This window comes from Geotrypetes seraphini, chromosome 7 (genome assembly GCF_902459505.1).
Source record: "Geotrypetes seraphini chromosome 7, aGeoSer1.1, whole genome shotgun sequence".
NCBI lineage: Eukaryota > Metazoa > Chordata > Amphibia > Gymnophiona > Dermophiidae > Geotrypetes > Geotrypetes seraphini.
In genome coordinates, this window is record NC_047090.1 from 145,499,342 (window position 1) to 145,522,510 (window position 23,169).

At 42.8% G+C, this 23,169-nt stretch overlaps 1 protein-coding gene across 3 annotated transcripts in view; it reads left to right on the forward strand.

Moving 5' to 3' along the window:
* The window catches only part of LRRC9 (leucine rich repeat containing 9), a 584,298-nt gene that overhangs the window by 303,771 nt on the left and 257,358 nt on the right, over positions 1-23,169 (forward strand). For all 3 annotated transcript variants that reach the window (XM_033952892.1, XM_033952893.1, XM_033952894.1), the window contains exons 18-19: positions 5,796-6,005; positions 18,147-18,266. In XM_033952892.1, coding sequence (XP_033808783.1) covers positions 5,796-6,005; positions 18,147-18,266 — 330 coding nt within the window. The remainder of the gene's footprint in view (positions 1-5,795; positions 6,006-18,146; positions 18,267-23,169) is intronic.

Here is a 23,169-nt window from a genome sequence, read left to right on the forward strand (position 1 = left end):
GAGATCGCTTTCACCTACTATATTACACAGTTTGGCGTCGTCGGCAAACAGCGCTACTTTTCCCTGAAGCCCTCGGGTCAAGTCCCTTATGAATATGTTAAAAAGGAATGGTCCCAGGACTGAGCCCTGCGGCACTCCGCTAGTCATCTCCGATGTCTTAGAGAGGGTGCCATTGACCACCACCCTCTGAAGTCTTCCACTCAGCCAATCATTGACCCATGCCATTAGTTTCTCACCTAACCCCATCGATTTCATCTTGTTTAATAGTCTACGGTGTGGGACACTGTCAAACGCTTTACTGAAATCCAAGTACACTATGTCCAGAGACTCTCCCGAGTCTAGCTTTCCTGTCACCCAGTTAAAGAAGCTGATAAGATTGGATTGGCATAACCTGCCCCTAGTGAATCCATGTTGACAGGGATCCCTCAGATTCCCCTCATCCAATATTGTGTCTAATTTCCCTTTAAGTAGAGTTTCCATGAGTTTACACACTATTGATGTGAGACTTACTGGTCTGTAATTCGCAGCCTCCGCTCTGCAACCCTTTTTGTGCAGAGGAACAACATTGGCAGTTTTCCAGTCCAGGGGGACTCTCCCCGTACTTAGGGAGAGATTGAAGAGCATGGCTAACGGTTCCGCCAAAACATCGCATAGCTCTCTAAGCACTCTTGGGTGCAGATTGTCCGGGCCCATGGCTTTGTTCACCTTGAGTCTTGACAGTTCTCTGTAAACATCAGCTGGTGTGAACTCAAACTTCTGAAATGGTCATCCAGGCTTTGCTTTGTATCCAGCCGAGGCCTGTGCCCTGGTGCCTCGCAGGTACTTTCTCTTCCTCAGCCAATAGGGGAGCGGCTTCAGTATTACATCAATCGTTGGGAGCTCAACACCTCTGATCATCATTCGTTAGGGTTACGTCCTTCACTTCCACACCCTTCCTCCGGATCATCCTCCAAGAGAGAGTCTGCTTCAAACCCTGCACAGTCCTCTCTTCTCTAGGAGGTTCAATCCCTTCTTCTTCTCAATGCCATCGAGGATGTTCCTCTCTCTCTTTTTTTTTTTATTTATTTATTTATAAGTTTTCACATTAATTAACAAGCATATCATCTTGTACAGAAAGTGTAATTAAGATAACATAGTATTGAAATTACCATCCAAAAAATAATTCAAATTATAATAGGAAATTATTTCTCTACTTAATCACACACTAGTCCTCAATTATTAGGATCCATGATTAGGAAATAGGAGTGATTGAACCATCTAATAATTAACAAGAAAGCTCACTATCTGATGCTGAAACAGAGCTAAATTATTACTCGGACTTAGATATTATTCCATTTCAAGGCGCTTATTGGAGAGGAAAATCGTCAACTGAGCCGGTTCAAAAAACACATATTTTAAAGTACGATATCTCACTACACATTTACAAGGATATCTGAGGAAAAATAAACCACCAATTTGAGTCACACCCGGTTTCAATAATAGAAATTCCCTTCTTCTCTTTTGAGTCTCCCTAGAGACATCAGGAAAAATTTGAATATGGAAACCCAGGAAGTCTCTGGATCTATTTTTAAAGAAAAGTTTAAGGATCCAATCTTTGTCTGGAGCCAAAGCCACAGACAATAAGAGAGTGGCTGAAATAGCCACTTCTCTATCTGATTGTTCCAATAAAGCGGAAACGTCCAGGGAAAGTTCCTGAGGTTTTCCAACACCTTCTTTCTTCTGAGAATCCTGAGTCTTTGTAGGTAGATAATACACTCTTAACAAAGGTGGTAAAGAGTTCTCAGGAATTTTAAGTATTTCCAGAAAGTAACGCTTTATCATTTCACTTGGGGAAATTGACGGAACCCTTGGAAAATTAATTAAACGTAAATTATTAATCCGGCTATTGTTTTCAAGTACTTCCAATTTTCTCCTTATAATCAAATTATCCTTTACAAGTAGATCCTGATGGCTTCCAATCATTTTTATATCCTTCTTTTCTTCTTGCATATCTGATTTCAATATTTTAATATCCTCTTTCAAAGTTTTTATTTCTTCTTTCTGGTCTTTCAATTCTTTATCTAAATTTTTAATTTGGGGATTCAAGGAATTCCCCAATGCCAATACTAATTCCCAAAGTGAATCTAGTGTAACTTCTGGGGGCTTAACTGGAGCAAAAGGAACTATTAGTGTAGTATAAGCAGGCTCAGGTGATTGGTTTACCTCCCCAGTGCCTTGTTCCTCCATAGCAGAAGATGATCCGGTCGCTGGTTTTTCCAAAAGAAGCAAGTCCTTTTGAGCCATATCCTGCAGCAAGCCCTCCGATTCACTGGCCTCTCGAGGGGAGAATACTGCCTCTTCGGACATACTCTCCTCTCGTAGTGAGCTGGCTCCCAGCGGCAACGGCTGGAGGGGAGGCGTCCTGTCGTCGGGGCTCAGAGTGACGTCTAGCCCGTGGGTTTCTGCCGAGGCACTCCTCTCTGCCGGCACTCTCAACGAGCGATTCCCCGAAGCAGCTGGCTCCGTTTGCAGGCGTCTGAAAATGTCCTCGATTGTAGGAACTGTGGGCACTAATCACTGGGAGGCACCACCAACGCTTCTGCCCCGTCTTTTCGGCATCGTTGAAGGATAAGAGAAAAACACTCTCAGACGATCTGGCAGCATTCAGATAGCGGCAGCCATCTTGGATCCAGCACCCACCCGATGTTCCTCTCTCTTAACACAACCAGAGATTCTACTCCCGCTATTTCTTAGTTCCAAAGAAGATGGGATGACTGCGACCCATTCTGGATCTCAGAGATCTCAACAAATATCTCGTCAAGGATAAATTCCGAATGCTCTCTCTCACCCTTCTCTATCCCCTATTGGCTCAGAACAAATGGCCATGCTCTCTGGATCTCAAGGAAGCCTATACTCATATACCAATCAATGTGGCTTCCAGAAAATACCTCTGCTTTCAAGTGAAACAGCGCCATTGCCAATACAAGGTACTTCCGTTTGGCCTGGCATCTTCTCCCAGGGTCTTCACAATGTGCTTGATTGTGGTAGTGGCAGCCCTCCGATCCCACAGTCTTCAGGTTTTTCCTTATCTGGACAACTGGTTTATCAAGGCTTCATCATCTCAGGAAGTGGCTCTGACGACAACTCATACTATCTCTTTCCTTCAAGCCTTGGGCTTTGAAATCAATTTCCCCAAGTCGCCAATGCACCCGACTCAACATCTCCAGTTCATCGGGGCTATTCTTGATACAACTCTCATGAGGGCATTTCTTCCTCCAGATTGCCTAACCGCTCTGCTTCATTTCTGCCAGCAGATGTTTCATCTCCACACAATATATGCGAGGCGCATGATGGTTCTGCTAGGCCATATGGCTTCTATAGTTCATGTGACACCACTTGTCAGACTGCATCTTCGCACTTCTCAGTGGGCCCTCGCTTCTTAGTGGTCTCAGGTGACAGATCGGCTCTCACAGCATATCTCTGTAACCTCATCTCTTCAACAGTCGCTCCACTAGTAGATGACCTCCTCCAATCTATCCAGAGGTCTGCTTTTCCACTTACCTCCTTATCAAAAGTTGCTCACGACGGATGCTTCCCTGTACACTTGGAGGACGCACATGAACGGTCTTCAAATGCAAGGCCATTGGACTGCCACAGAGCGCAAATTTTACATCAATTTGCTCGAACTCAGATTGATATACTATGCACTGAAAGCTTTCCAACATCTTATAAGTAATCAAGTCCTCATCCTCCACAACGAACAATCAAGTAGCAATGTACTACATAACCAAGCAAGGAGTCACAGGCTCTCTTCCACTTTGTCAGGAGGCTCAAAAGATCTGGCTTTGGGCGATGGCCCGCAACCTTTTCCTGAGGGCAGTTTACATTCAAGATGAGCAGAATTCCTTGGCAGACAACCTCAGAAGAATTCTTCAGCCTCACGAATGGACTCTCAACTCGACAGCTCTCCAATCCGTCTTTGCACAGTGGGGCACTCCGCAAGTGGTCTTGTATGCAGCTCCCCACAATCATAGGTTGCCCCAGTTCTGCTCTAGACTTTACTCTCCTCACCATCTGGAAGCAGATGCGTTTCTACTGGATTGGACGCAAATGTTTCTGAATGCGTTTCCTCCCACTCCTCTCATCTTGAAAACTATTTTCAAACTCAAGCAGAAGTCAACAACCATGATACTCATAGCGCCTCGGTGGCCCAGACAACATTGGTTCTCCCTTATACTTCAACTCAGCACCTTCCAATTTTAACTTCTCTGCTTACTCAGAATCAAGGAGCTCTTCTTCATCCCAATCTGCAATCGTTACACCTGACAGCTTGGTATCTCTCGGGCTGAACTCAGCTGAGTTACATCTCTCTCAGCCTGTCTGCAGTATTATCGACGCCTCCAGGAAACCAGCCACTCAACAGTGTTATCAACAAAAGTGGACTCGGTTTTCTTCCTGGTGTCTTCTGCATCATCATGATTCTGCTTCCTTGTCAGTTAATCTTGTCTTGGATTATTTACTTCACCTTTAGGACTCTGGACTCAAATCAGCATCTATTAGAGTCCATCTTAGTGCTATTACTGCTTTCCATCTTCCAGTCGAGGGTAAACCTCTAACAGCTCATCCTATGGTCTCCAGATTCATGAAGGGACTTTTCAATGTAAAACCATCTCTCAAACCTCCTCCAGTGGTCTGGAACCTTAATGTGGTTCTTTCCAGGTTAATGATGCCACCAATTGAACCAATGGCTATAGCTCATCTCAAGTTTCTTACCTGGAAAGTTGTTTTTCTTAATCTCTCTCACTTCAGTTCGGAGAGTCAGTGAGTTAAAAGCATTGGTGGCAGATCCTCCTTTCAGTTTTCCTCCATGACAAAGTGATTCTACACTCTCATCCAAAGTTTCTACTGAAAGTTGTTACTGATTTTCATCTCAGTCAATCGATTGTTTTTCCAGTTTTCTTTCCTAAGCCTCATTCTTTTGCAGGAGAAACGGCGCTTCACACTCTGGACTGTAAATGTGCTTTGGCCTACTATATCGACAGGACATAGAACATCTCGCCAACTATTCATCTCATTTGATCCTAACAAATTAGGGCATCCTGTTTCCAAGAGAACGATTTCCAACTGGTTGGCGGCCTGTATCTTATTCTGTTATGCTCAGACTGGACTGCAACTGGAGAGTCATGTCACAGCTCACAAGGTCCGAGCTATGGCAGCTTCTGTAGCTTTCCTTAGATCTACTTCTATTGAGGAAATCTGTAAAGCTGCCACCTAGTCCTCGGTTCATACCTTAACCTCTCATTATTGCCTGGAAATTTTTTCCAGACGGGATGGACATTTCGGCCAGTCAGTTTTGCAAAATTTATTTTCTTAAAGGCCAACTCTCCCTCCACTCCATCCCATCCTAGTTAGCTTGGAGGTCACCCATGTGTGAGAATATGCCGACTGCTTGTCCTGGGATAAAGCACAGCTACTTACCATAACAAGTGTTATCCAAGGACATCAGGCAGATATTCTCACAACCCACCCACCTCTCCTGGTTGGCTTCTTAGCTGACTTATCTGAACTGAGGGATGGCGCGCCTACGTCGGGCGGGTGGGAAGGCACTCGCGCATGGCACGGTGTGGGCTATAGCAAACTTTCTAAAGACTTAAAGTGGCGATATGCTTTTAAAGTGTTTGTACCGGGGCTCCATCAGTGACGTCACCCATGTGTGAGAATATTTGCCTACTGTCCATGGATAACACCTGTTATAGTAATTAACTGTGCTTTCTGAGCCTCATAAAAAAAAACTAATATTAAATAACTTTACTTAGGGAAAGGGTCAATCCCAATGTTCTACAATGAGCATTTATGAAGAAGAAAACAAAAATAAGACAGAAGCATCAATACTATCACTCGACTTAAAACTTGATGAAGAAATTATAAACATGAAGCCTGTTCTCAAGCCCAGACCAAAAATTATCAGCCTAGATGAGAAGACAGTGCTCTCAGTTGCAAAGGCTCGTATTTCCAGTGATGTAGTGGTAAGTACTGACTCACCCCCTTTTACTAAACCGCAGTACAGGTCTCTACCATGGCCCAGAGCACAGAGAATGCTCTGGTGCTCATAGAATTCCTATGAGCGTTGGAACAGCAACACAACATTTACCATCTTGGGCCGTGGTAGAAATCTCTACTACGGCTTAGTAAAAGAGGGCCTTTATTCCTTATGATTTTAATAAAATTTAAATATCCAAGATTATTAGAGATCATTGAAGTTTGATGAGTCATTCACTTTAATGTTTATTTTAGAAGTATAATGTTTTGTAAGGAAATCATTATAAGTTTAACATGCAGTCCTATTTGGTCATTTATCTATGCGGGCACTGAATATTGCCAGCACCTGTATACAGTTCATTTCCACTATTCAGGGCAGTATGGTTTCCAAAAATCTTAGTAAACCTCAAATAACAAAACAATTCATCTATGGAAAAATAGAAGTTAGATTCCAGCCATGCATGTGGTTTCTTAAATCCGCAGAAAGAGAATAATGGATCTTATAGGAAAAATAGGGTTAGGTTCCTGCATAGGACAACACTTGACAAAAACCATAAAGAACATTCAGAATGATGCAAACATTTTTTTATTTGCAGTACTGCTTGGTGACCATTTTCAAAAGCAAAGGCCGATTTTTCAATGCACAGGTCCAAAAATACAGCAGTGCAAATAGCAGTCGCAATTTGTGCACATGTAGTTACACAAAATTGTGAATATTAGGCACATAAATAGCAAGAAAGCACTGTAGCGACCAGTTCTTCAACCTTTGCTCCAGAACACCCCTTTCTGTTGCAAAGACATAGGATTCTGTACTGAAGCTGTTATAATCCTATAGTCATGAACTTTGCAGAAGGGTGCTGTTCATTTCAACTCCTTCCATTCACCAGTGGAGAATATTTCCCTCTTCAGTTTTTCCTTCTGTAAGCAAACTTAGATGGTGATTTGCTCTGCTTTCTTTTTATCTTTGGGTATTTTAGCCATCGGTTCTTTTCTCCTGCGTGGCTTCGGTGCTTGGAGGTCCCCTTCTTGGGCTTACTCCACTGGGAAAAGGACACCGTTCTATGAAATTGTGTCAAAAAAAGCACTGTAACAGAAATCTTGTGTTTAATTGCAACCATAAAATGATTTGTCTATAAATGTTTTGGTAGGTTGCCAAAAGAACACCAAGCTTCAGATGTACTTCCCTTTAATGTATTGTTGAGTTACCAAACATGTTTGGAATGTATACTATCGGCATTAGCTGTAACTAATGGTTAGACCAGGTTGAGAATCAATGAAGCAAAGGCTCAAATCTAAATGATGCTGCTTAAGATTGTGAACAGGTCACTTAATCCTCCACTGCTTTAGGTACATATTTAGCTCTGGAGCTGTTAGTTCTTGTTGCACTGGATTGGTCGAGGCATCTGTGGTATGCAAATCTGGTTTGTCTAAAAAGGAACCAGGATCTAAGACTACCCTGTCATCTGGGGTAATCTCATAGGGCCCAATCACCCTGGAGGATCCAGAGCAGTTTGATTTTACAGCATGGCTCTTGAGCGCACAGCCTTAGCGCGCAAAGGCTATTTTGAAGTGGTTATTGTCACTGTCCTAAGGTCCATGAAGCAAACAACATTGGCCACCTGTATGAAGGCCTGGAGGTGCTTCCAGGGCTGATATGCACAGAAGAGTGAGAACCTGATCACAGCTCCAATTTCTTTGGTTCTTGCATTCCTTCAAGAGGGGCTTGTAAAAGGACTGGCGGTTGGCTCTCTCAAAGTACAGATAGCAGGTCTTTCGTGCTTCAGACCCCAAATTAATAAAAGGACATTGACCTCTCACCCAGATGTGTCCAGATTTTTGAAGAGAGCATTACATCTGCATCCTCTTGTAAGTCAACCATTTCCAACTTGGAGTCTTAATCTTATTCTGCAGGCTCTCACTAAAGCTTTGTATGAGCTTTTGGAGAAGGCGTAAATGATGGACCTGAGAGTCAATCACTATCCTTCTTTTTCCAAGAGAGAATAAACAAACTTCGTTCTAACCTGGACTCTGAGGTCAAACTGATAACAGTTGCTCATCTCAACCCAACAGTCCAAAATTAAACTAGGACTTCAACCCTAAGTCGTTTTGAGACAGTCTCTCACAAAGACCTTGATGCAATTGTAGATTCCTTACATCCTTCAAACTGCATCTTAGACCCGTATCCCTCTACAGTCTTAAAATCTATCAAAGATACATTTTTAAAATTAATTCTACCACTGATAAATGAATCCCTAGAATCAGGGATAGTGCCCTTACGTTGGAAATCCGCAATGGTCCGTCCAACCTTAAAGAAACCCACATTAGACCTGGACCTACCCACCAACTTCAGACCTGTCAAATCTACCTTTCTAATCAAAGATCTTAGAAAAAGCAGTTCTTATCCAGACGCAAGACTTCGTTAAAAGACAGAAAAGTTTTTCCGTCTACTCAGGGTTCCCTACTAGACCAATGGTCTCAAACTCACGGCCCGATGGCCACATGCAGCCCGCCAGGTACTATTTTGAGGCCCTCAGTATTTTTATCATAATCACAAAAGTAAAATAATACCGTTTCTTGATCATATGTCTCTTTAGCTAGAAATGGCAATATTATTATTAAGACTTAGGTAAAAGGAAAGATTTATGAACTATAAAGAGTTTTACTTCATGCAAAATTGTTATTTCTTTAATAAGACATTAACTATTTTTTCTGAGGCCCTCCAAGTACCTACAAATCCAAAATGTGGCCCTGCAAAGGGTTTGAGTTTGAGACCACTGTACTAGACCTAATAGACAAATGCTGGAAATTTATCGCTAAAAGAGAGGATGTATTTCTAGTCTTACTAGACCTTAGCACTGCATTTGACACCCTCAATCACCACCTCCTACTATCCAGACTTGCTGACATTGGAATTTGTGACATGGCCTTGAAATGGTTCTCCAACTTCCTGGACCATAGAACACAAAGTGTGCTACTAAGATCGAAACCTCCAAACCCACACACCTAAAGTATGGCATACCTCAAGTATGGTGCCTTATTGTCCCCTCTGCTCTTTAATCTATACATCAGAGCAATGATCAATATTGCTTTCATATATAAGATCAGGATCCACTCATTCGCAGATGACATATAGCTATATCTACCACTGAGCCCAAATCGAGATTCTCAGCTAAAAACTCTGCAAAACTATCTGGATGAAATCAAAAGCTGGATGACTATAAATAAGCTTAAACTAAATTCTTCCAAAACCAAACCCTATGAATACACAGGGGCAACCGCCCGTACCCCAGACCCTCCTCCTGGGATAACACCACTTTGACTGCTACCTTATCACATTCCATCTCACAAGCACTGCCACAAAATGTTTTTTCCTCAATGTTTTTTTCTGAGTTGCCTCTGTGCCTGTTTATTGCCTGTTAATATTTTGCAGAGCAAATCAGTTCAAGAATTACTTATGTTACTGGCTATCTTCCCCCGTACCCCCTTGTCATAGATTTATTCAGTTATGTTGCTTGGCTTTTGAATTTAACTGGATATGTTTGCTAGCTCTCAGGCTAAGAGGGTGGAGCATGTGCTCAGAAAAGTTTGTGGATTTCTGCAGCTCCTGGATTGACTCAGGGACTAACAGAAAGAAGATTATCAAAGGTATAAACCTATGCAACATCTCCTCCCTCCCCTTCCCAGGCATTCAGGATCTCCTTTGTCTTCCTCCATCCTTCTCTTTTACCCCATCACCCAACATTGCCCTATCTTTCTCTCTCTCCCCTCTTTCCTCACCTTAAAGCATTAACCCTCTGTCTCTTTCCCCCTTTAATTGTTCTGTCTCTCTCTTTCCTCCTTCCCCTCCCCCACATCTAATATCATTAACGTGACCATTTATTTTTCATCAAAAGGGGACATCTATTAATTGTCAATCCCGCCCCAATCCTACCCTAGCTCCGCCCCAATCCTGCCCTGGCCCCATCCCCAATCCCACCTCCAATTTCTTCCATTCATTTTTCATGTACACATATCTTATTAATTCATAATGGTAACCATAAATTTTAAAAAACTACAAAGCACACTATAAGCAGAGAAAATGTTAATTATCATTTATATTTGGGGGGTTTTCAAAGATGTCAAGGCAAATGACTTTAAAATATGCAATGTCACCTCCTATCTCCTTCCCTCCCTGCCGTGCAAAAAAAAAAAAAAAAAAGCCTCCCTCCTTCCTTTCCCCCGGTCTGCTGCTATTTTACCACCCTGCTGCTGCTATTGCTAAAGCCAACACGAAGTCTTCTTTCCGACGTCAATTCTGACGTCGGAGAGGACATTCTGGGCCAGCCAGGCAGTGATTGAAACTCACTATTTTCAGTCTCTTGAGAGGGAAAAGTTAAACATAAAATCTAAAATTACCTTTAAAAAAATTTACATGAACTTGCTGTACTTCTTTGAGGGAATAAACAGCCAGATGGATAAAGGGGAATCCATAGACATCATTTACCTTGACTTCCAAAAAGCCTTCGACAAGGTACCCCACGAACGGCTGCTTAAGAAGCTGTGGAACCACGGGGTGCAAGGGGATATCCACCGATGGATCAAACACTGGCTGGCAGGCAGGAAACAAAGGGTTGGAGTAAAGGGCCATTACTCAGAATGGCAATGGGTCACGAGTGGAGTCCCACAGGGGTCGGTGCTGGGACCGCTCATGTTCAATATATTTATTAACGACTTGGAGACAGGGACGAATTGTGAGGTTATTAAATTTGCGGACGACACCAAACTCTACAGCAAGGTTAGAACCAAGGAAGACTGAAGACCTGCAAAGGGACTTAACGAGATTGGAAGACTGGGCAAGAAAATGGCAAATGAGTTTTAACACTGAGAAATGCAAAGTCATGCATGTATGGAAAAAGAACCCGATGTTCAACTATAAAATGGGGGGATCATTGCTGGGGGTGAGCAAACTTGAAAGAGACCTGGGGGTGATGGTGGACACAACATTGAAAGCATCAGCACAGTGTGCGACAGCCTCAAAGAAAGCGAACAGAATGTTGGGTATCATCAAAAAGGGTATCACGACCAGGATGAAGGAAGTCATTTGCCGCTGTATCGGGCATGGTACGCCCACATCTGGAGTACTGTGTCCAGTACTGGTCGCCGTACCTCAAAAAGGACATGGCAGTACTTGAGGGAGTCCAGAGAAGAGCGACAAAGCTGATAAAAGGTATGGAAAACTTCTCATACGCTGACAGATTGGAAATGCTGGGGCTATTCTCCCTGGAAAAGCGGAGACTTCGAGGAGACATGATAGAAACTTTCAAAATCATGAAGGGCATAGAGAAGGTAGACAGGGACAAATTCTTCAGGCTGTGGGGAGCCACAAGTACAAGGGGCCACTCGGAGAAATTGAAAAAGGACAGGTTTAGAACAAATGCTAGGAAGTTCTTTTTCACTCAGAGGGTGGTGGACACATGGAACGCGCTCCCGGAGGCTGTGATAGGCCAGAGCACGCTACAGGGGTTCAAGGAGGGTCTAGATAGGTTCCTAAAAGAAAAGGGGATTGAGGGTTACAGATAGAAGTATAGGTAGGTTATAGGAATAGTAGAGAAACCACTTCACAGGTCATGGACCTGATGGGCCGCCGAGGGAGCGGACCGCTGGGCACGATGGATCTCTGGTCTGACCCAGTGGAGGCAACTTCCTATGTTCTTATGTTCTTATTATTACAGTTCTAAAAGATATATATCCAAATAACTTTAACATAAAATCCCAAATCCTTTCAAAAGATTTTTCTCACAGATTTCAAATGTAAATTTTCTCACAGGACTCCGTTGTTTATTTTACACAGCCGTTGGGTACCAGCGCTTCTTTTTTCTCCTTTTGAGATTCAGTTTTGATCAACAGCAAACCTACTTCCTAACTTAAAGAAATCAAAGGGAGCAAAACCCTAACACCCTGAAAAATATGTTTGTTGCTTTAATTTTCTCTAACTACCCATAGAAAAGAAAAAATAATTGAAATTCCCTAACTTTTCCAACCCTGATTATTTTAAACTATTCTCAAACAAACCCCAGACCAACCTGTCTTTCAAACTGAACTCTTCCCAACTCTTTTTTCTCTCTCTGGCAGTTTTAGAATCCTGACCTGCCCTGCTCACTGCTACGTGATCTCATCAGACCTGATGCAGACATAAACATTCCAGAATTCTCACTCTCAGGCAGGCAAATACAGCATTAAATTACCCAGCTAACAAACAAAACTTTTCACTTAAAAATAAAAACTTCTATCAGATCTTCTGCCCTATAAACTATAACATATTTCAAACTTATTTTTTGTAACCCATGGTTACACTCGCCCTTGCTAAAAAGAAAAAAAAAATTTGTCTTTAGACAAAATTTTTTTTTTTTTTTACATCTACAATTTTTTTAAATTATCAGTATTCTAACCTTAAATAAAACATTTTATCATACGCAAAATCTCACAAACTTATTATAACAGATACCTATTTCCTTTATAAATTTTCCATAAATAACCCCCAAACTATCCTTTGGGATCAGAGCCTTTTCGGAACTTCCATAATGCAGTTCTTCTTTCTTCTGAGCCCATCTCCTTCACCATTTGTTTATTTTCTCTATTTTATAGTATCCCATTGACTGTTTTGACTTGCTTATGCATCTGTTTTAAACAAGTCACAACAGACTCTTCTTCCTCTTCTTATAATTGTAATTCTGTTTCTCACAGTTTCTTTTACTTGATCTTTTTAAATATCTTGAAAGAATCTCCAGTCGGGACTCTATATAACTTGGTTTATCAAATTTCCTCCATTTTACCGTTTGTTTACTCCTACTTGTTTCACATGATAAACCCAACTTTCTTTTAATTTTCAGATCAGGAACTATCTTTATATATGTTTTGAATATCCTGGTTTTATCTGGTATATCTTTCGTCTTTCGTCGTTCCCTTTTAATCAGAATTGACTTTTTCCTCCTTGAGCTTCCATTTAGCACAATTTTCTTCAATATATACTCTTTGCTTTCTTCAAGGTTTTTCTCTTTCTCAGAGTATTCTTTATCGACTTTTTCAGAGTATTCATCCAGCTCAGCGCCTTGCTCAAAATCTCTGTGTTTCTCACACTCTTCAATAGGAGACATTTTCTCTTCAACAGGCAACATCGTGACTTCCCTGGGCAAAATCAAGAGAGTTAGGACTGAATATGCTCTGGACAGAAAAATCAAGACGGGTTCCCCTATAACAGCGGTCTCAAACATGCGGCCCATGGGCCGCATGTGGCTCTCCAGGTTTTATTTGCGGCCCGCGGTCTGGACATAGAAACATAGAAGATGATGGCAGATAAGGGCCATAGCCCATCAGGTCTGCCCACTCTACTGACCCACCCCCAAGTCTACTATCCTAGGGATCCCACTCCTGGTGACAGGTTCCCTTGGCTTAACCCTCTAAGGGATCCCACATGGGCATCCCATTTGCTCTTAAATTCTTGCACGCTGTTTGCCTCGATCACCTGCACCAGGAGCTCGTTCCAAGGATCAACCACTCTCTCGGTGAAGAAATATTTTCTGGTGTCGCCATGAAATTTCCCGCCCCTGAGTTTGAGCGGATGCCCTCTTGTGGCTGAGGGTCCTTTGAGAAAGAGAATTTCTTCTTCCATCTTGATACGGCCGGTAATATACTTAAACGTCTCGATCATGTCTCCTCTCTCCCTACGTTCCTCGAGTGAGTACAGCCGCAAATTTTTCAGCTTTTCCTCGTACGATAGATCCTTGAGCCCCGAGACCATCCTGGTGGCCATCCGTTGCACCGACTCTACTTTCAGCACATCTTTTCGGTAGTGTGGCCTCCAGAATTGCACACAGTATTCCAAATGAGGTCTCACCATGGTTCTGTATAATGGCATTATGACTTCAGGCTTCTGGCTGACGAAACTCCTGCGGATGCAACCTAACAACTGTCTTACCTTAGATGAAGCCTTCTCCACATGATCAGCAGTTTTCTTGTCTGCGCTGATGATCACTCCCAAGTCTCGTTCTGTTGAAGTTCTAGCTAAGGTCTCACCATTCAAGGTAAGTTCTGCACGGATTTATGCTACCGAGGTGCATGATCTTGCATTTCTTAGCGTTGAAGCCCACCTGCCAGGTCGAGGACCAAAGCTCCAACAAATGTAGGTCCTGTGTCATACTATTGGGTGAATTGCCATCTCTCACTATATTGCATAGTTTGGCGTCGTCAGCGAATAATGTTATCTTACCTTGAAGCCCCTGAGTTAGGTCCCCTATGAATATGTTGAAAAGGAGCGGACCCAAGACTGAGCCCTGCGGTACTCCACTGGTCACTTCCGATGTTTTAGAGAGGGTACCGTTAACTACCACCCTCTGAAGTCTGCCACTCAGCCAGTCATTGACCCATGTAGTTAGTGTTTCTCCCAGCCCCATTGATTTCATCTTGCTCAACAGCCTGCGATGCGGGACACTATCGAAAGCTTTGCTGAAGTCTAGGTATACGACGTCCACGGATTCTCCCAAGTCTAGTTGTTTTGTTACCCAGTCAAAGAAGCTGATGAGATTGGATTGGCAGGACCTACCCTTGGTAAATCCGTGTTGACTGGGATCCCGTAGATTCCCCTCATCCAAGATTGCGTCTAAGATTGGAGCAGCAGCGTGTCTGGCCGGCTCGTTCCGTTCAAAGCCGCGGGTTGGCGGCTCCTTGCGCTATCCACTCCTGCATCGGAAGCCTCTCTGATGTCACAACATCAGAGAGGCTTCAGACGCAGGCACGGATCTCACAAGGAGCCATCACCCGCAGCTTTGAACAGAACGAGCCGGCCAGACACGCTGCTGCTCCAGTGGCGTACCAAGGGGGGGCGGTCCACTGTTTTTCCTAAAGTGCAGCTCACGGCTCGTCTAGAGCAGTGGTGCCCAACCTACTTCCCTCCCCTTCTCACCGCTGCCATCGGGGAACAGGCCGGCACCGTGTTCTTTGATCTCCCTGCGGGGCCGACCAACTCTCGCTGCCCAACATCAATTCTGACTTCGAGAAGACGTTCTGGCTAGCCAATCGCTGCCTGGCTGCCCGGAACATTCTTTCCAACGTTAGAATTGACGTCGGGCGGCGAGAGTTGGTCGGCCCCGTGGAGAAGAGAAGCAGGGAGATCTCGGCCCGTTCCCGATGGCGGCAGCAGCCTATTCTCCGGTGGCAGTGGCATGGAGGAGGGCAGGAAGGAAGAAAGAAAGAAGGGGGGGGACAGGGAGCCAGAAACAAAGCAAAAAATGGGACACGGAATCAGAGAAAGACACACATAGAGAAAGAAAGAAAAAGTTGGGGGAGGGAATGAGGTCTGGAGGAGAGGAAGCATACAGGAGGCTGAAAGAAGGGAAGAAATATTGGATGCACAGTCAGGAGAATAAAGTGCAACCAGAGACTGATGAAATTACCAAACAAAGGTAGGAAAATGATTTTATTTTCAATTTAGTGATTGAAATGTGCCAGTTTTGAGAAAGAAAAGATATTGAACTTTAAATGTGAGTGCTGCAGAAAAAAATAGAGTACTTGGAGGGCCGCAGAAAAAATAGTTAATGTCTTATTAAAGAAATGACAATTTTGCATGAGGTAAAACTCTTTATAGTTTATATATCTTTCCTTTTAACTGTTAAAGGAAAGTTTTATAAACTATAAAGAGTTTAACCTCATGCAAAATTGTCATTTCTTTAATAAGACATTAACTATTTTTTCTGCGGCCCTCCAAGTACCTTCAAATCCAAAATGTGGCCCCGCAAAGGGTTTGAGTTTGACACCACTGCCCTATAACATCACCTTTCCCAAGGTAGTGGAAACCTGAAGTGGTGGGGGCAGGAGCAGGATGCACATTTCTCAAAGCTGACATATTACAATTAATATATTCATATAAAAATACTTTTTTTTGCTACTTTCTTGTTTAAGTATTGCTTTGGTTCTAGTGTCTCCTGCTTTTCTGGGTTTTATTTTTTTTTCTTAATTCTCGCCAGGTACTCCTGTGTGATTGACTCTTCTTCTCTTTGTCCTGCATACATCTGTTCTGAGTTTCCTCTCCATCCTGTCCACTGTTTTCTCTCTGTATCCCTGTCCTTGTCCCTAATGTCACCCTCCCCATGTTCAGTATCTCTTCTCTATGTTCCTATCTTAGTCTATTAAGTATCCCCCTCTATGTCCCTATCCCATCCCTTGTGTCCAGTATTGCCCCTGTATGGCCCTGTCCCATGGCCAGCATCCCTTCTATGTCCTTGTCCCTTCCAATATCCTGCTTCTCTCTTCTTTTCTTCCTTTCTCTGTCTCCCCACCAGCCAATTCAGCATCTCTCCATCCTCCATTCCACATTCCTGGGTCTAGTATCTTTCCCTTGCTGTCTCCCCTCCCCTTGTCCTTCCCCACCCTCCCCTGCCCTGTACCAGTTCTCCACATGGAACAGCAGGTCACAGGAGAGAGAGCACTGAAAGCTCTCTCTGACTTATGGAGCCTGTCTTCTGCTGTGCATGTGAAATTGCATCAGAGGGGCGGGACATGGTAAAGGAAAGACTCTGCCAGCCAGAGAGACAGCTTTCAGTGCTCTCTCTGCTGTGACCTGCTGCAAAGGATGGAGAACCAGCAAGGAAAGCTGGTGTGATGCCAGACCCAGTAGGGAAGGTGAGAGGAAGAAAATGCAACTTCAAGTAGAATACTATACTGGGCATTCAAGAATGAGCACCTATAGCACTGAGTGCCAAAAACAGTTGTAATTCTCAGTATTTTGTCAGACTGTGTGCAAATTATAGGAACCTCCAGACTCACCCAGGTACCTCCCATAGACACATCCCCTTTTGGGTTATATGCTGTGGGATTTGGGTGCACATTGTTAGAACAGTATGTTGGTGATGATTACTGCCAATTACGTAGCACTCAATAATTGGTACTAATTGGCTCATTAGCTAATTTAGTTGGGTGCACATCTATGATCAACACCATATATAAAATTTGGGGGAATGTGCGCACATGCATGCAGAAATGATGAAAATCTGCATAAGCTCCATTCTATAAATGTGCCCAGGTCTTATATAGCATGTATTTGACAGGTGGGCATACACATGGCTGAGATCTGGGTGAGGTGTGGGCGGGATTCAAACTTGTGCACATAACTTACAATGGGCTAGATTCACAAAGCAAACCGATCGTGTACCGATCAGTTTGCAATCACTTTGCGACCCCGCTCCCATTCACTAACCTTACTCCCAATCCAATTCCTGCCCGATCTGATCTACGCATACAAATGAGGGGGAATTGCATGCAAATATAGGAAGGAAGCGATTTACAAAATAAAACTTCAGGAACACCGACTGGGCTGGCCGATCAAAAGAAGCAACTGCTGGGGACCAGTCGCTCACCGCCTTTCCGACTGTCCTCTCTACTCTCTGCCTGAAATCTCAGCCCTGCAGCCCTGATACTATCCAAAAAGCGCCCAGCTCTCTGCCGCTCTCCTCTCTTTCGTCATGCTGCCCTGCTTTCTTCTCCCCTTGCCTGTCTTTCAGTGCTTATTGGGCAAGTTGACATGTCATCTCTGCTCCTCCTGGCTCTACCGCCTTCCCTGCAGTACGAGCCCCCGGGTTTAAAGCGGGGCTGCACGCCGCAGTGCAGCCCTTCTTTAAACCCGCGGGCTCGCACTGCAGGGAAGGTGGCAGAGAGCAGGAGAGTCTGGGTAGCAAGAACAAGACTTGGAAGGGGAGAGCAGGAGAGTCGGCGCACATCAAATAAAAGTTAAAAAAAGTAGTGGATGGACGAATCTAGACGCATGTACAGACCATCTACAGATGGTCTGCGCATGCATCAGGATCAAAGATCTACGATCCGTGCTGGCAGATGGGGGCATTCCTCTGATCGCCCCCATCTGCATATTAGAGTTTAGGGAATTCATTGGACCTGTCCAGATTGGGTCCGATCAGGCAGGTTCGTGAATCTAGCCCAATATTCTATAAGTTATGTGCAGATCTCTGGCTATTAGGTGTGATGATTTATACCAGCTCTGTGCATTTGCAAATATACAGCCCTAGATTTTTGCTTGTATAGATATCTAATTGCTATATTCAGTTAGATTTTGCTTATCTTGTTTTTAACAATATTTATTGCAGGTCCTGAACTTACATGGAAATAGCCTGACTAAACTGAAGGATATAGCCAGGTTTACAGGGCTTCGAAAGCTTATTATCAGCTTTAATGAGTTTTCTAGTTTAGAGGATGTGTCTTATTTGGTAAGACTAATTTTTATTCTACTTTCTAAAGGGAGGGAGATTTCTGGAATTACTCTGCCTTGTATGCCTTTGTGTATATTGGCCTTGCACTAATAACGTTCCCATTCCTATTCACACCAAGTTTTCCAGGACATATGAAGATTCTACAAAGGGTATTTTTACTTCATATATTCTACACCAGGGCTGCCCAATACGTCAATCGTGATCTACCGGTCAACTGCAAAGGCAACGCGAGTCAATCGCGGAGCCCTGCCTTTCAAAATAAACTCTACCGCGCAACATAAAAACAAGTGAAACGTGAGCCACTGAATACACTACAGTATAGGTCGGTATATATATATAAATATATGTTTAGCATTTTTATTGTTGGTAGATCATTTTGACTTGGTCATTTTAAAAGTAGCTCGCCAAAAAAGTGTGGGCACTCCTGTTCTACACCAATAGCTTAACTGTGTGTAAGTTATCTTGGTAGCTACTTGGATATTTGCCTATGTAAAAGTAATGTAAAAGTAAAATGTAATGTTAAAAGAAAGTAGGCTTGGTGTCCCCAAAGTATACATAGCTGCCCCTCATCAAAGGTTTCTCATTTATGTGATGTTGATTGCTCTTCTTATATGAGTAACCCCTAGCAAATCTTGCAGTTTCATGTATATTCTGAATTTTCATGTACAACTAGTGTTATCAACACATAAAGCCAGAAATTTGTATCACTTTTTTATCCTAGGACAAGCAGGCAGAATATTTTCACATGTAGATGACATCATCCATGGAGCCCGGTATGGACAGTGGTAAAAGTGTATTGCCACTTTAAATCTTTTAGAAAGTTCACGACTGCCCGCACCACGCATAAATGAGTGCCTTCCCGCCTGATGCCGGCTTGCGGTACCTCGGTTCTTAATTTTCTGTGGAACAAAGAAGTGCTTTTTTTCTGGACTCTGTCCAGTGTGCATTGCCTTCCAGTCAATGTACTTCTTTTGACTATTTTGCCACCTTTATTCTATTTCTTATTTTACTATCTTCTTTTTTGCTCTGTTTAAAAAATTAAAAATTTTAAAATATTTCTGTTTTACCTCAGTCCCTCGATTTTTTTGCCTTTGCAGGTTTTTCTCTTCTTTGTCACCATTGAGTTTAACCTTGCTGCCAAGTTTTTCCCATCCATGTCGAAACCATTGAGTGGTTTTAAGAAGTGCTGTCGGTGTCAGCGCCCTAGCTCAATCACTGACTTGCAGAGTTGGTGTTTGCAGTGTTTGGTCCCTGAACATTATGTAGACAGACACCTGTATGTATTATTCCACCTTACAAAAATGCTCATTGAAGGCTTGTCACATCCAACTGTTTGGCTCGACAATAGACTCTGGAGAAAGATCGGAGCCTTTGGTACTAGCAGCACCTGCATCAACATCAGACATCATTCCAGCATCGGGGAAGCCTGCTAAGAAGCCATCTTCTTCCCAGCAAGCATTGCAGGCCTCTATAGCATCGAATCCCTTGATGCAGGTCAAATGTCGACACCAGCGCTCTCCTTCAGTGCAGGCTATGTCTCCTTCAGGGCGTGCATCCTCATCGAGGTCGCCCATCCCTCAATGCCCTGCCTCACCGATGGTACTGGCTGTTGAGGGTACCAGTGCAAATCTTCAGGGAATAACTCATTGAGTTTTTCCAAAGGGAGATTGGTGACATGTTCAAATTGCACTCGACACCGGTGCTTACATTGACTCCCTCGAGGCCACATGGTACCGATTCCAGGTCTACACTGCAACACCAATCTACTTCCTATCGGCACTCTTCCAGTAGACATCGACGCTGTCCTTCGAGGCATCGCTCCTCCTCCTGGAAGAGTCAATGTTTTTCATCAAGGCTTCGACGCTCTCCATCATAGCACCGATGTTCTTCATCAAAACACCAATGCTCTTCATCAGAGAATAGATGCTCTACATCAAAGTATCATCGTTCTCCATCACGTCAATTGTATGCTTCAAGATACAAAAGATCATCGCATCATTCCTCTTCCTCATCTTCATTGGATTGGTACCGATGACATCGAGGAAGTTTTTCTCACCAATCACCAGAAGCTCATGAAGTTGTCTCTGATCTCTCTCATTACCATACTGACTCTGAATGTGAACCTACTTTATCTGCTCCTGAATCTTATGGTATTCCTTCAGATCTGTCTCCACCTCTTCCTAGAAGGTTTCCTCCTGAAGGACTTTACTTTACTAGATATATTAGACAGTTGGGAAATGCTCTCCCTGTCAAATTAGAAGCTGATTCTGAGTCCAGAGCAGAGCTCCTTGATGCCTTGGATTTCGATGAGCCTCCTAAGGAACTTCATAAGTTGCCTTTACATGGTCTTCTCAAAGAGGCGCTCTTTAAAAATTGGGAGACTCCTCTTTCAGTTACTATAGCTCCACGAAAGATTGATTCACTCTACAGAATAATACCCTGTCCTGATTTTGACAAACTGCAACTTCAACATCAATCTTTGCTTGTGGAATCAACCTTTAAAAAATCCTCCAGCTCCAGGGTTTATGCCTCTGCACCACCAGGACATGAGGGTCATACTATGGACAAATTTGGTTGCTGTATTTACCCAAAACTCTATTAGCTAACAGAGTTCTTAATTACAACTTCTATATGTCTTTTTACCTAAAACATCTTGCAAAGAAGATAGCTGATTTTGAACAATGTATTCCATCAGACCGTCTTGAAGATTTTCAACAGACTACTCACAGTATCCTTCAAACAAGAAAATAAATGGTACGAACGGCATTTGATGCATTCAAACTAACATCTAAAGCATCTGCCATGTCTGTTGCCATGAGATGTCTTCCTTGACTACGAGTTTCAGACATAGATATTAACTTTCAAGATCGCTTAGCTAACATCCCATATCTTGGTGAGGAGCTCTATGACGACAGGATAGAGGCGGCTACTCAAAAACTCACTCAGCATGAGTAGAATTGGAACTCTTTAAAACAGATCTAAGTCTAACAGTCAACAATCTAAGCCTGCTGCAAAATCTACTTCTTATTCATACATGAGAAAGTATCCAGCCACATCCTCTTCTACAAAGCCTCCACCACAGAAGAGACAAAAACAATAAAGGCCTCAGAAATCCCAGTCTTTGGCTCCTCAAAAGCATAGCCAACATTCCTCTTTCTCAGCCTCTTCCCATACCCATCAGAGGTTGACTCATCCACATTGGCACTAATGAAACTGCCAGGTACCCCTGCAAATGTATCAAAAGTGACTTTGTGGCTCTGGGAGAGAAAGTGAAGCAGTCAGGTGCGCAGATGGTATTCTTGTCCATTCTCCCTGTCGAGGGTAAGGTCCAGGTCAGAGAAGTACGCATCCTGGAGATGAAAGCGTGGCTACGTGGATGGTATTGTCGAGTGGGTTTTGGCTTCCTGGAAAATGGGATGATTTTCCAAGGGCTGCTGAGCAGGGATGGTATCTATCTATCAAAGAAGGGAAGAAGTGTCTTCGGCGGCAGGCTGGCTAATCTACTGAAGAGGACTTTAAACTAGAAGTGATGGGGCAGGGTGATCAAAGTCCCTGGGTGAGTAAAAGCCCTCAGGTAAGTTAATCACTTAATACCTCTACAGGGATCACCTCTATCACCAACACTATTCAACATTTACATCTCATCCCTAGGACACTTACTACAAAAGCTAAACTTAAACTACTACATATATGCAGATAACATTTCCATTTTAATCCCATTGAACAGCATAACAAACGAGACCTCAGAATACATTTCTCATATTATGACTGAAATAGAACACTGGACAATCAATTTCAAACTGAAACTAAACACAGAAAAAACTAAAGTCTTCCTTGCAAGCCCAATGGACAAAATTACCAAAACAACGTTACATATAAAAGATCACGACTACCCGATTACCAAAACAATAAAAATACTGGGAGTCACATTAGACACACATTTGACAATGGTTGAACACACGAATTCAGTGGTTAAAAAATGTTTCCTGACATTAAATTAAAGACCATCAAAAAAATACTTCGACCCATTATCATTTAGACTACTAGTGCAATCACTAGTACTTTCTACACTGGATTATTGCAACATCATTTATATGGGTATACCCAAAAAAACAGGAATAGTTCATAACACAGCAGTCTGCTTGATATTTGGATTGAAAAAAAGTGACCATGTCAGCTCCTATTACAGACTACTGCACTGGCTGCCAGTTGAAGCACGAATAATATTCAAATTCTCTTGCATATGCTTCAAGCTAGTATGGGGACTAGCCCCTACATACTTGTTATCACACTTCGTATTATACAGTCCCACGAGGCAAACCAGAAATTGCAATCTATTCGCATATCCAAACATTACTGGCTGTAAATACAAAACCTTCCTGGATAGAACTTTTATGTAACAAGCAAACAAACAACAACACTGGCTGGACAACTACATAAATGGAGCTAGACTGACCTACATCAGGTTTTAGAAAAACCATAAAAACTGTCTTATTCGACAGATATGTCACCTAAGCATCAACTACACCAAACACTATTTCCAATTCTATTTTCCTAATATGTCCCCCCCTGATAAATTCTAAACAAACTGTATTATGTAATTTTGCCACTCTATCTAAAAGGACCCCTCAGAAATTCTAAACAAACTGCATATTATAATTGCTGCTTTTTAAAATTCTGTAACTGTAATATTGTAATTGCTGCATTTTAAGATTCTGTATACTGTAATTTCACTAATTATCTGCATATTGTAACTCGCTGATTGTCCAGCTCTCTTCAGTTGTAAACCGCCTAGAAGTCATGCGATTATGGTGGTATAGAAGAATAAAGTTATTATTATTATTATTACTTGAATGGGAAAAGGGGACATTGTCTGGAAAGCAGTATATACTAATGCTCG